This window comes from Microsporum canis, genomic scaffold (genome assembly GCF_000151145.1).
Source record: "Microsporum canis CBS 113480 supercont1.8 genomic scaffold, whole genome shotgun sequence".
NCBI lineage: Eukaryota > Fungi > Ascomycota > Eurotiomycetes > Onygenales > Arthrodermataceae > Microsporum > Microsporum canis.
In genome coordinates this window covers 66,921-79,562 of record NW_003299162.1, presented here as the reverse complement: position 1 = coordinate 79,562, position 12,642 = coordinate 66,921, and the positions used below count along the sequence as shown (strand labels likewise).

Below are 12,642 nucleotides of genomic sequence, written 5' to 3'. Positions count from 1 at the left end.
CGAAGTTCATGCAGATGAGATGGCGAGAAAGCTTCCGCTTGGAGACGAGTTTTTACGACTTTTAAAACTCCAATATCGCAAAGAGAAGAGCGAAGGAAGGTTACAACTTCTTACCCCCGTTGAAAGGCTATGGTATCGGTTCCAAAGCGAGTTTCGACAATTTACTGTCTCTACATTAAGATGGCCAGGTGATGAGGAGTATACAATACTCTCTCGCGAGATATCCTACGGCAAATGCCAGCCACTCTATGGCAAACAAAGTTTGCATACATAGTAATAATTGTCAAGATTACGCCCAACTTGTGGTTCCTCAGCCAAAATGGACTGTTCCAGGCATTGAGCTCGATCCAGCTTTCGCTTCAGACCTCGCTGAGTTTCTCAAAGCTCACAGTTTAGAGAAACGAATCTCAATCATTCCGAACCCTTCCGACAGAGGATTTCATCGAGTTCACACATCCTAGTGGGCGTGGCACCATCAGTGTTCCTCTTCGCCTTCCCTCCGAACAAAATATTGAAACGAGTGAACCTGTCATCACTGGATGGAGCTTCCATACCAATGAAATGGGGTTGTTGAGTGCAAAGGGAATAATGTCTGTGCCCCTATGAACTCTGGCAACCACAAAATGTTTCAGGACTCAAAGCCCTATACGGAGCATGTGGACAAGGTTATGCCGCTGGTAGATGTTGCCGGAGAAGAGTCGTAGTTTTGCAAATCATTGGGAATATCCTCTACCTCGCTTGTTTAGGTACATCTTTTGCGATGATGCCCCCTGAGTGTTCGTTTCGCTATACCTGCAGAAGTAGAAAATTTAGCACATACTACCACATCGAAACCTCAGTAACTTGATTTTGTGCGAGATCCGCGCGGCCATTCCTTGTTACTTTCTGAATGGCTCTTAATACTGTAGCCTTTCGGATAAGCATACTCTGAAGCTTCAACGCACCAAGGTCCCATCAAGTACTGCTCTAATACGACAACAAGGATCCATTCATGAAAGATAAACCTCGAAGGTATCCATCTAGATAGTGCTCGGCTCGCTCGTCTTTAAACTTGAGAAGTCGCTCCACACCATATATTAACATCCCAATCGCCTTTTGCGACTCCAGTTGCTCTTTTGTTATTCCTTCAAACCCTTGCGCGGCAAGATTAGCCAGAACCCGATCATAAAACGCTGTCTCTAGTTCCTGTCGGTCTTCTGTGTCTTGCCAACCTCTTGGGGTCATGAACCCGAAAAGGCTTTCTATAAAATGGAAATTCGACCCAACTGGGAGGTAAAGAGCACCATCCCAGTCTAGTACAGCCTGCACCCGACCCGTAGGGTCGTCGATAAGGTAATTGAATGGGGCGAGATCCTGGTGGGTAAGGGTGACGGGGAGGGTAGTAAGATTGGGTAGCTGTAGTAAGAGCTTGCTGATACAAGCAAAAATTTTGTTTCTGAGGGTTGTATGTCGAAAAATATAATTATTGGCCATATATTGGATTCTCTCAATAGTAGAAGTAAGGTCGGATAGAGCAGTGTCAAATACAGCAGTGTTCGTTCTGGCTCCTCGAGTGACGAGGTCTGCAAGGTCCAGGACAGTCGCCATCTTCTTCTGAAGAGGCAGTTGAAAATCCTCGGAAGACATCAAGACACTGATATAAGGTGTCCCTTCTACAAAAGGCGATGTATACACAAAGAGCCCTTCATACATGCCCTGGTATGTTACCAGGGGTACCATAGGTCCATGAATGTGGCTAGCTTCGATGACTCCGAAAAGGTCTTGCTTGTCGCTTCGGAACTGGACGGCAATACGGTGATTTACGTCCATGAAATGAGTATGTAATATAACGGTATAGCTCATGCTTCCCTGGAAAGGGCTGGGTCGGATATATCTACCTTGCTGGTAGTGTTAGGATGAAGAATTGGGGCAATGTGGTGCAAGGCGAACTGGTGACACGATTCCTGGGAGAGATTTGGCAGTGATTCGAAGAATTGAGCCACGACGAGGCTCTGGTAATCATCCATTATAAAAGCTCACTAGGGATGGCATTCACCCGTTCTATCAGACATGAAGTGAGGAGACCTTCGCAAAAGAGCTGGTATCGCGGTATGTGCCTCTATATTTGGGCGTCTTTATCCAGATTAAGGCCGAGTAAGCATTTTTTGCATTCAAAATGCCGGGGTATGCTGCCTATAGCTTCTCTGGTTCCCTCTACCTTCCTATAGCTGTTGTTCACGTAGCGACGCCGTTAACTCGCTTACGTTTTGCTTCCGTCCGGGAGCTGCTTGCTGGGAGTTGGAGTCAGAGTCCGTGGAATATAAAGGGTGTGCAGTTGTGTTTCGAGGCGTGCAGCCAGCCTGAGATCGAGTAATAGGTCGATAGTTGCTTGCGGTTGTACTATGTAGAGCTCAAGGGGTCAAGGTGAAACCGTTTTGCTTACTTAATAGACAGTCTCGTGACTTCATCCCCAGATTGTCTTGGCAGGGGAACAACCTTTCTCAAACGACCAAAGCGCGATTGTACATTCTTCTCCATCCATCCACGGTTATTCTCTGAGAACGATCGCAATCATGAAACGACGTCTTCTCCAAGAAGAGATTACCTACTCTGCTGCCAAGGATAAGGAAATCAATATCCTTCACCGACTTGGATACTTCGAGAAGCAAAACCAATTTATTGCTGAGCTGGTTGGTAGAGCTACATGGATAAAGGGAGTTATCTCCCACCATTTGAACATTGACCCTGGGAAATGCGATATAGCAGATTCAGCAAATTGGTTCCAGGGTAGCTTTAACCTATGTATCCCAGTTACTATCCGAGACTGGTCGAGGGAGCAGCCTGGAAATCGCGTTCTACTTCGAATACCTCTTCCATACAAGATTGGCGAAACATTCCGGCCAGGAAATGCTGATGAAAAGATTAGGTGTGAGGCCGGTACATATGCATGGCTCCAGGAAAAGCATCCCAGTATTCCTATTCCACGGCTTTACGGATTCTCACTGTCCTCGGGCGAATCGGTAGGTCTATCCATCATTATTAAATTATATGTATATGCAGCTAATAAACCACAGTTTACTGCAATAGATAATTTACCATTCTTTGCTAGGTGCTATCACTATCTGCGTCGCCAGGTCTTTATATGGGTTGGCAGATTTATATGGCCTCAACACGCAATTCTATCCCGGTATATCCGCCACTCACCTACAGCCCCAGCAGGCCCAGGCCCCGGATATATTCTAATAGAATATATTGAGCCAAATCAAGGAAGAATGCTCTCGGATACTTGGCTCCAAAATTCAAACAATACCGCGTTAAGGGCTACTCTATTTCGCAGCCTCGCTCGTATACTATTGAGCCTTAGCCATACTCCCTTACCTCGTATCGGGTCATTCATTATTGATAATAACGGCCTTATTATCTTATCAAACTGGCCACTAACTCTTGAAATTCAAGAGCTAGAGAATGAATATATTCCGACAAATATACTACGTAACTATACGTACTCAACTTCTGATTCCTATCTTACCGATATAGTTAGCCTTCATAATAATCGCCTTCTTTATCAACCAAATGCTATAAATGATGGCTCTGACTATATTCAGCAAGTAACAACTCTTACAGCAATGCGCGTTTCTATTCCTCTTTTCTTCCGACAAGAACTACGTCGAGGTCCATTTATATTCTCCCTTACCGATCTCCACCAGAGTAATATTTTTGTTGATCAGGAGTGGAATATTACCTCGCTTGTGGATCTTGAATGGGGATGTTCTCTACCAGTTGAGATGGTTCACCCACCTTATTGGCTTACAAGCCAATCCATTACTACTATTGATGAGAATAAATACAAAGGGGTATGGACAGAATTTATACTAATCCTATTGCAGGAAGACAATAGCTATCTTACGGAACTGCGACTATCGACAATTATGTCAAAAGGATGGGAGAGGGGCACATTTTGGTATTCGCTTGCCATACAAAGCCCTACCGCCATCTTCCATCTATTTATCGATAAAATCCAAGGAAGACTTGGACATGGCAAATACAGCGACGATCAATACGGCCTTGTGATGATGTACCATTGGGCATTTAATACCCACGATATTTTCAAACGAAAGGTGAAGGAAAAGGAGGAATACGATAAAAAACTTCGTGACGCTTTTAATGTGCCAGAACACTAGAACCTGCTATTCTTATGTTTGGCTTCCCTGACCTCTCATGTTACTTGCACCTCCTTGGTTCATCGTCAAGTCTTGCAACGCCATATTGCCGTGGATTTCCTTCCGTTAATCCTGCGACCCTTTTCCAGAAGATATAACGGCGTGTAACTCGGATGCTGATCCATGACTCCATAGGATGCTTCTCCCACATAGCTCTCCTGGTCCTTTTCCTTACCCTTTCCCTTGCTCTTCAATTCACCTGGCTTATCGGCCATGTTCCGTGCTATGTTGGCGATCACTGGTACTGGTTCTGTTAGCAATGTGCAAAGATAAGCCTTGTATTCGGAGGATTCTAACCTGCAAAGTCAACGGATCAAGTTCGATTATTTAGGGTTGTTTTCTGTCTTTTTCTTATGTGGTAAGGTTGTTAGAGCCTCTGGTGGTAGAACTTTCGGAGTCTTATATATTGTATCGCAACACCAATCTATAAATAGGGTATTATATGTGCTTTCGCAAGTAGCCGGGCACCAGCATATGCAGTGTTAATTAGTTACTCCGCAATGCGCCGCGAGTATTCCTGTCCCATCCTTGCAGGGGTCTGCGGCATTTATTTCAAGTCTGATATTATATTCTTGAAATAAACATTAGATGACACCGCCACGTCAGTTGCAGGACCCAACGCTCTACACAGCCTCTATCATTACCCGTAGCCATGAGCCCTATCGCTTTCTTTTTTCAAACCACATCCGCATCGCAGCAACCCAAAGGACGGCACCAGCCACCAGAGTTTCTATCCCAAGCGTGACATACATCCAAGTCAATCTCGGATCCACCGTCAATGGTGAAACTGTCATAGCTACCAATGCCCCAGCTGACACAGTTGATAGATACACGGCCATTACCAATGATTTCATCGACTTCGGTGCCTTTGTATATGCGTATTCAATACCTGCCACAGATGCAAGGATCTCTGAAAGGGCGACCAATACATAAGCAGGAATTTGAAGGAATACAGAGACCTGATTAGGGAACTTCCCACCCATACAGTCTTTTGATCGCGGGTGGTCATAGCAAGGCGGTGCTGCGTAGATAGATCGTTGGATAAAGGCAGCATATAACATGGATATGCCGCAGAATAAAAACCCCAGTGCCATTCTATCAATATGGCGAACAGATGCTCCAAGGCTTCGAAGTAGAGGAAATATAAACCGATCAAGGATAGGTAATAGAATGAGGGTAACGAGAGGATCTATGCTTGTCATCGCATCATTCGGAAGGCCGTGCGTCTCCATAGTGGCAGCTTGAGAAATGAAGTTTGTTAAAAGCTGAGAGTAGGCAGCCCAGTAAAAGGGATAGAGTAGAAAAACTTTGCAAGCAGATAATGCACATCCTAAGTCGTCGATGAAAAGGTCATCCCACGGAGGCATTTCTGTTGAACCTTCCTCCGCTTGATGGGTCAGTCGTGCATGTTCAAGGCTGCATTTGTTTTTAACAGCAATCCAGATCACTCGACATGCTTTGGTTATTAAAGAATTGTCAGGCGCGTGGCTAACATATTGATCTTTGCTTGTCAGCAGAATTATGAGCCCAATAAGGAACACTATTGTTGGTAGGGCAAACGCAACAGAGAAGCCGTACTTCTGTTCTATTGTCGTAGAGGCGAGGGAGGCAAGAGAACCCACATTAATATATAAGAAGAACATTGTGAATATCCTTGATACTATCAGTCTCTAAAATGATAAAATGATAGTTTCGTGGGACAAACCTTTGAAGAGTCAGATCTCTGTCGATAACGACTTTTTCCCCTGAGTCAAGCACGAGAATGCGTTCTTGGGGGCCAGTGTATTGTTCTGCAATCAAGGAGCTAACGTTCGTCTTAATACCGCCGGCGCCGATGCCAATCAGAAATAAAGACACAGACAGCCCCAGAAATGGCACACCAATATCTCTAGCAACGGGTAATGAGGATAGAAATAGGGTTGCCAATCCGCAGCTATAAATCGCAGAAGAGTATACTATAGTCCTCACTCGTCCAAAGTTCTGTTCTGCGACTATAGCGCCCATTATTGGAGTAATGAAACACCAAAGCATGAACATTTGATTTATCGTCGTAGCATAAGCCTGTCAAAGTCCTATTCATGTCAGACAATCGTAAACAGCTGGCCGAAGCGTTGCATACCGATTCCACCAGGTTGCGGAGGATCGTTCCCGGAATTCTGGATATAGTTTTGCAGCGGGCCAAGAATTCCAAAGTAGGCAAATCTTTCGCAAAGCTCGATAGTCGCAATAAGCCACACTGAAAGTGGGAAGGAACCCGAAACCCTCCTTAGACCATCGTAAATAATCCTGTCGGCCTCTTCTTCATCAGGTGTGGCCGATAAAAGTGGAGTACTGTCATTTGCAACAAATGTTTCTATCCTTGGCTCCGAGTTCGACATGTTAAAAGAATGCAAGCGACTGCCAGTGTTATAAGATCCAAATGTGTGCAAGAGAAACAGAAACAAGAATTTGTACTCCGTACTCCTGGACCTCACCAAATTCCCTGATCCGGTATAGCGTTCCTAATCAGGGAAGGCGTCTCCCACTAGCGCGCGACGATATAGACGGCCTACCTCGCCGCTTTAACCCCCTTGCTCTAACCCTGCGTCTGCCAAGACTTGGCGTCTGGCCCCTCTTCTGCTGGCTTACCAGTCATATCGCTGTACTTCATCACGTTCCGCACAAGGCTGGGGCGAAAGAGAAATTTCATGCCGCATCTACGGCGTTGTCCTGTCTATTAATGAATTATGTTAGAGTACAGAGTATAGAGAGTCACGTTATACACTAAGCCAAAAAGGAGAAAAATTTAATGCCGCATTTGCGGCGTTCCCTACTACTCTCGCCCGTTCAAGGCTATATCTATCTATAGCACAGAACTCTCCCTGGAGGGGCGCAGGCGGCTTAGGCCGAGTGGCGTTCACGATGGTCTGGAGGTGGCTAAGCTTCAATATATATATTTGTGGCGCCTGGCTCCTCCTTTACGCCCATCTTATACTATATGAGCTCAGTCACGTACTCCTACGCGCAAGTCTACATCATCTCATCATGGAGCCAGGCCTGAATACTCTTCCATTGGAGCTACGCATCAGTGCTCAAATCCTGGAAAATATACCCGACTTCCCAACCCTCCTCTTAGTGATTCGATCCTACCCCTCACTACAGCAGGGCTTCAGCGGCAACTACCAATATAACATCATGTACTCGATATTTTATAGGGAATATATTAGATATTCGCCTGTAGGTCTTGCTTCTGTAGATCTTGCTTCTGTAGATCTGTAACATATTTAGTGCTTTTTATCTTTGCTAAAAAATGTGGTTTTATTTTGTTAGGGGCCTCTGGAGGCCAATATTCTTAACCTTTTTGCACTTTACAATAGAAAAGAAAGGAAAGAAACAATATGGATAAATGGGTACCTTGAATATATGAAATAGTTATCTAAAATAGTCAAAAGATTCGAGTGATGATCCCGGCGGATTCTCCGCTGTCTGCCTCTTAATGGCCACCCTTTTTTCATTGATAACTTGGCGCGGGCAAAGCCCGCAATTTTGCGAGCGCTTGCTCTCTATGTTTGCCGAGATTTCGGCAGAGGTCAAACTGAATGATGAGGTTTTGCGGCTCCTCAGGCCTCGTATACACGGGATTTCCTTGCCTCCAGAATTGGAGGCGGTTTCGTGCAAGGAATACCCCAATAGCCTGATTATATTCGTGAACTCTGCCAGCGTAGTAGGCATCATGGCGTTCCATGGCTAAGAAGTATATATCTGCCTTGTCTAGCTCAGAGAAGTATATTCCTTGCTTCCCGGATACCATCTTAGAGTTCTCGTCTAAAAACTGAAAGTTCACTGAGTCGAGGCCGTCATTCATAACTGCCCGAATAAATATAGGTGCACCCCGCTTTCGAGAGTTGTTAGTCTGAGAGCCAGGGGGCTCCCGGTCGTATACATTAGCACGGTCAGCTTTTGTAGTAGCTGAAGTTGGTAAATATCTTGTAAGTGTACCAATCTCTACAGCTGTATCTTCAAATGACGCCTGTGCCCATATCTTTCCAGGCTTGGAGTGTGGTCTCCTTGTTGTCCATTGCTGGAAGACCCTCGCTAAAAAGCGAGTAATATCGGTATCGGTAACGTCCTCGGTTGGACATAGATTTAGTTTAATAGGCCGGATAATATCAACAAATTCTCTCCGCATTGCCGCGGACACTCCTTCTGGTGACAGAATGTGGCGATTAGTGTCGACCAACTGGTCTAGAGTATCATCGGTGGGTAGGTCTGCATTGCCTGCATTGCCGGTAGCCATTTTCCCTCTATATATTACTATAGTTAATCTCTCAACGGCCTTCAAACTGACCTCTCCCCAACGAATGTCTTACCTGTAGTGTAACTTCAAGGAAGGTTACTGAGATCTGATATATGATACGAAGCTGTAGTAAACAGGGTATCCTAGCAGTTATTCTTGGTGAATAGGCTGCTGCAGCGTATTTAGAGAAAGCGATCGAGGTTTGTCTTTGATCAGAAGCTGTGGTGAACAGGGTAGGTTAACAGTTGTTGGTTAAATAGGTGATCAGAAGCTGGCCTGGCCGCAGTCAGAAGGCGGCCTGCCTTGGAGCAGGGACTGAGTGTGCTTAGTTTCTGCTTGTTATTCTATAGAGATTACTCTATAAAGTGATAAATTCGTGATCGTAAATAGTCGCTTCACTTACCATACAATATTAAGCGCCCTCACGCTAACCACTCACGTGATTGGTGACTCACTTCGTGACGTAATATTATAATCAGCTATTCTTCATTTCCTCTCACACGTACAATCCCTTCCCCTTCAACACGCGTAAAAAACGTCCCTTCTATATCTATTGAAAAGCTTTTCCCCTCCGCAAGTCCCCATAACTTCTTAACGATCGCAAGTCCTCATTGTAAGTTGTCTAACAATCATCTATTCAGCTGCGATGGATCCTTTTATTACTGTTGAGTTAACGCCACCTAGGGCAAACGGCGAGACGATGTCGGCACTAGAATACATAACTAGCGACTATTCGATGGGCATATTGAAACGGAAACTAGGAGTTGACAGTTTAGAAGAACGAAGAATACGATTGCAGCCCCCGGTACGCGATTTTGAAACGACCAACGAGTATTACCAGCGCAGTAACCCTACGGCAATAATACCTCTTTCGCCGGTAGTGAGAAGTTTCAGCGCTCGATACAATGTAAGCATCTATAATTCTTTTATTGATTTTTATTCTCTACTAAAGTGATAAATACTAACCTATAAACTATTAGGACCTACAAATTCAAAACAATAAATTGACTGAAACAAATCGCATACTAGAGGAACAACATCAGACCGTTCTCGATAACAACCAAATCTTTCTTGAGAAAATATCAGCTCTAGAGAGAGACAAAAAAATCTACTTACAACAAAAGGCAAATCTCTTCATAGGAAATATGTTGATAGAACTTGTGAAGAAAATATCGCCAAAGGATACACCAGCAAGTTCTAAAAAGACGCCCCAGGTAGATAACCACGACTTCTCTACCCACAGACTTAGCCAGCGAGCTGCGGACTTGAAGGGAAAAGACTTTAGGAAATTCAATATCCAGAGCAAATATTGGAAGACAATTCGAAATTTGAAGAAGGTATTATATCTCTATCTATAACTAAAATAGATTATTATTTACTAATATATCTATTAGTACGTCGTTACCCACAATACTCATGCTTATGAATCCTATGAAGAATTTGCTAGGGTCCTTAAGGACCCCTGCATGGAGTCCTATTACATCGAGTGGAGTGGTTTATTCCACGCTACTTATGAGGAAACCGTGGAAAGCGTTGTCGAGAGATGTGGTCAGCTGTTTGTACTAGAAAAGTGATCATGTAACGTTTAAAAACAAGAATCATTTTTTATAAAAAGACAAGTAATATTTTATAAAAAGACAAGTAATATTTCTTATCTATTCAAACTATAATATTGTAGTTATTCGTACGGTATTCCGACTGTAGCACGCCTGCGGTCATCGCCTCTGCGTACGGTCCTTCTTCCGTTGGAGTGATACGGAAGACGAGCCAATTCCATATTGAAATCATCATCATCATCATCATCATCAGAAGAAGAAGAAGAAGAAGAAGAATCATAATCATCATCGTCGGAACCATCATTATCGGAATCATCATCATCTAACCTCTCTCTCTCTTGACGGAGTTGCTTTTCTCTCCAGGCGTATGCCTCTTCCTGCTCGCGCTGCCGCCGCTGCATCTCATTCCTAAGCTTCTTCTCCCTGACCGCAAGCTCTCGGTTCATCCGTTCAATCATCTCCCGGCTAGTTATCTCGAGCTTCTCCCTCATGCGCGAAAGTTCCCTCTCATGCTCTTCTGTGCTTTCCTCTGCATCTCATCACTCCTCATCTTGCTCACTTGAAGCTGGCGAAGCTCCTCCACCTGTTGTCGATAATCATCTTCCATCTTCTTAATCAAGTCCATACCTAGTGTCTTTCCAGCGTTTGTCTGCGACAGTTTCATGTGATTCTCGTACTAGATCTAGTTAGATAATACAAAACTGGACGATGAGTACCGTAAAACTCACTGCTCTCCTTTATAATAATCCTTTTGGTTTGTACCATCGTAAAAATAGCACGAGTGTTCTGTCTTCACCACGTCATTTTTAGTAAGGAAGTCGCCACTGCCCCGTTCGATGGTATATTTTATGACGCCCATAGTGAAGATTTGAGAGGTGTTTCATGTAATGTAGACCGCGGGTTCGGCGAAGCAACTTAATTGGCAATGAAATAAGATAGCGGGAGATGTAGCTTGATAGTGTTTGGCCAGCGTATCGGAATAAGCGATACGCCACTGCCGCCACCCCCTGCCTCATCTCGCTTAGGCACCAGCCGGCCGACGGCCCTTTGTCCTCTATAGATAAATAGCCGTAGTATAGCCTCTGGACCTTCGGTCCATCATCATCATCCAATTCTACGCCTATTTATCACCTTTTCCCGTGCTCATTTGGTTGCTGAGGCATTATTTTGCTGCTCCGTTGTGTCTTGCAGAGGCTGCGGTCACGTGTTCCCCCTTCAGCCTCCGAGAGGTTATGAGACCCTAGTTCAGCACCCATTTGACACCAATATACTTGTCATGCTGGTAGAGTCCGCCCTACTCATGACTAAGCTCCTACTAAGGCTTACTAAGCCACTTATGTATATATATATATATCTCTGCCCACTGCTCTCTTCCAAGAGTTAGTAATTAGTTCTAAACAAGTATAACCCATATGTTATGCCAGCGCGGCATGCGCCCACCAAGCCCACGTCACGTGGCATCCAAACATCAAGCATATAAGCAGTGCAGCGACCAGAGATGACGAGCGTCATCACTATGTATGATCTTTTGGTCGAATGGTATTTAGACTGGGGTCGGTACCGGGTCGGTCTGAGTTTTTGGCCTTCAAGTACCGACTCGACCGGGTTAATACTAAATAATTTCCTATCTAGACTCGATTTTATTAGGTTAAGTTAGTCTCGGGTTAGAACTAGGTTTACTAAGATATAATATACTAGACTAAAAAATAATTAGTATTAATTAGTTATTTATATCCTTTATTATATTATTATTTCTATAATATTATATAAGCTATTAATTATATTATTATATTAGTATACTAAAGAAATATAAATAATTAATATATTAGATCTTATTCTCCCAAGTAACTAATTAAATTTATATAGAATAATTTAAAAGAGCTATACCGCCCGATATAAATATAAAAATATAAAAATATAATAAAGAAGTTAAGAGAAGCTACTATCTATCTACTAAGTAAAGGAGCTATCTAATAGATAATATTTACTAGTAATATCTATCTCTCTTAAATATTAAAAATAAAATATAAAGTTATAAAAATATAATAAAAGAGACTTATTATATACTACTCTTAGATAATATTAAAGAAAGTATAAAGTACTCTATATCTTATAGTTAGAGGTTTTACCCTTAGTATCTATAAAGAATAGTTAGTAAGACTATCTATAGAGTATTAAAATAGAATATTTACCTTATTATAGCTAACTCTAACTACTAGCTCTATATTTTTTATCTTTACCCTTTAGGGGCGTATCTCTAGAAACTATAGGCCGTTTCTTTCGCTTACTTAGTTCTACTTATTTATCTTTCCCTTATTCCTCTTATTCCTTTTATTTCTCTTATTCCTTTTATTCCTCTACCTTATCTTATTTATTATAATATTATCCTTAGATAATATCTTTTATAGTTAAAGTAGAATTCTATTTTTAAAGTAATCTAGCTTCTATATATTTATACTCCTAATAATATTACTTTAATATTAAGTTCTTTATATCTAGATTATATATACTATTCTAAGTAAGAAATAAGTTATTATCCTTCTAACTAAGCGTTAGACGAAGGATATTTTCTACAAATTTATTAATATTATTAATATTAAGTTTTAAGGTA

The 12,642-nt window shown here is 42.7% G+C and overlaps 7 protein-coding genes across 7 annotated transcripts; 3 read left to right on the top strand and 4 right to left on the bottom strand.

Annotated features, from left to right (window-relative positions):
* Positions 1–19: 19 nt before the first annotated feature.
* Positions 20–461, top strand: MCYG_07955 (uncharacterized protein; the record flags this gene model as incomplete). Its single annotated transcript, XM_002842826.1, has 2 exons — positions 20–260; positions 289–461. 2 exons carry the CDS (start codon positions 20–22, stop codon positions 459–461), a joined length of 414 nt encoding a protein of 137 aa, XP_002842872.1.
* A 505-nt stretch (positions 462–966) lies between these two features.
* MCYG_07954 (uncharacterized protein) lies at positions 967–1,842 on the bottom strand (the record flags this gene model as incomplete). The annotated part of the gene is made up of 1 exon (XM_002842825.1): positions 967–1,842. One exon carries the CDS (start codon positions 1,840–1,842, stop codon positions 967–969), a length of 876 nt encoding a protein of 291 aa, XP_002842871.1.
* Positions 1,843–2,552: 710 nt separating this feature from the next.
* Positions 2,553–4,160, top strand: MCYG_07953 (conserved hypothetical protein; the record flags this gene model as incomplete). Its single annotated transcript, XM_002842824.1, has 2 exons — positions 2,553–2,999; positions 3,054–4,160. The coding sequence occupies 2 exons, from the start codon at positions 2,553–2,555 to the stop codon at positions 4,158–4,160; spliced, it is 1,554 nt and encodes a 517-aa protein (XP_002842870.1).
* A 698-nt stretch (positions 4,161–4,858) lies between these two features.
* Positions 4,859–6,577, bottom strand: MCYG_07952 (oligopeptide transporter; the record flags this gene model as incomplete). The annotated part of the gene is made up of 3 exons (XM_002842823.1): positions 4,859–5,852; positions 5,905–6,260; positions 6,287–6,577. 3 exons carry the CDS (start codon positions 6,575–6,577, stop codon positions 4,859–4,861), a joined length of 1,641 nt encoding a protein of 546 aa, XP_002842869.1.
* A 1,112-nt stretch (positions 6,578–7,689) lies between these two features.
* On the bottom strand, positions 7,690–8,475 carry MCYG_07951 (uncharacterized protein; the record flags this gene model as incomplete). The annotated part of the gene is made up of 1 exon (XM_002842822.1): positions 7,690–8,475. The coding sequence occupies one exon, from the start codon at positions 8,473–8,475 to the stop codon at positions 7,690–7,692; it is 786 nt and encodes a 261-aa protein (XP_002842868.1).
* A 700-nt stretch (positions 8,476–9,175) lies between these two features.
* On the top strand, positions 9,176–10,049 carry MCYG_07950 (uncharacterized protein; the record flags this gene model as incomplete). The annotated part of the gene is made up of 3 exons (XM_002842821.1): positions 9,176–9,382; positions 9,456–9,812; positions 9,870–10,049. The coding sequence occupies 3 exons, from the start codon at positions 9,176–9,178 to the stop codon at positions 10,047–10,049; spliced, it is 744 nt and encodes a 247-aa protein (XP_002842867.1).
* A 104-nt stretch (positions 10,050–10,153) lies between these two features.
* On the bottom strand, positions 10,154–10,890 carry MCYG_07949 (uncharacterized protein; the record flags this gene model as incomplete). The annotated part of the gene is made up of 3 exons (XM_002842820.1): positions 10,154–10,558; positions 10,591–10,707; positions 10,828–10,890. 3 exons carry the CDS (start codon positions 10,888–10,890, stop codon positions 10,154–10,156), a joined length of 585 nt encoding a protein of 194 aa, XP_002842866.1.
* Positions 10,891–12,642: the final 1,752 nt, after the last annotated feature.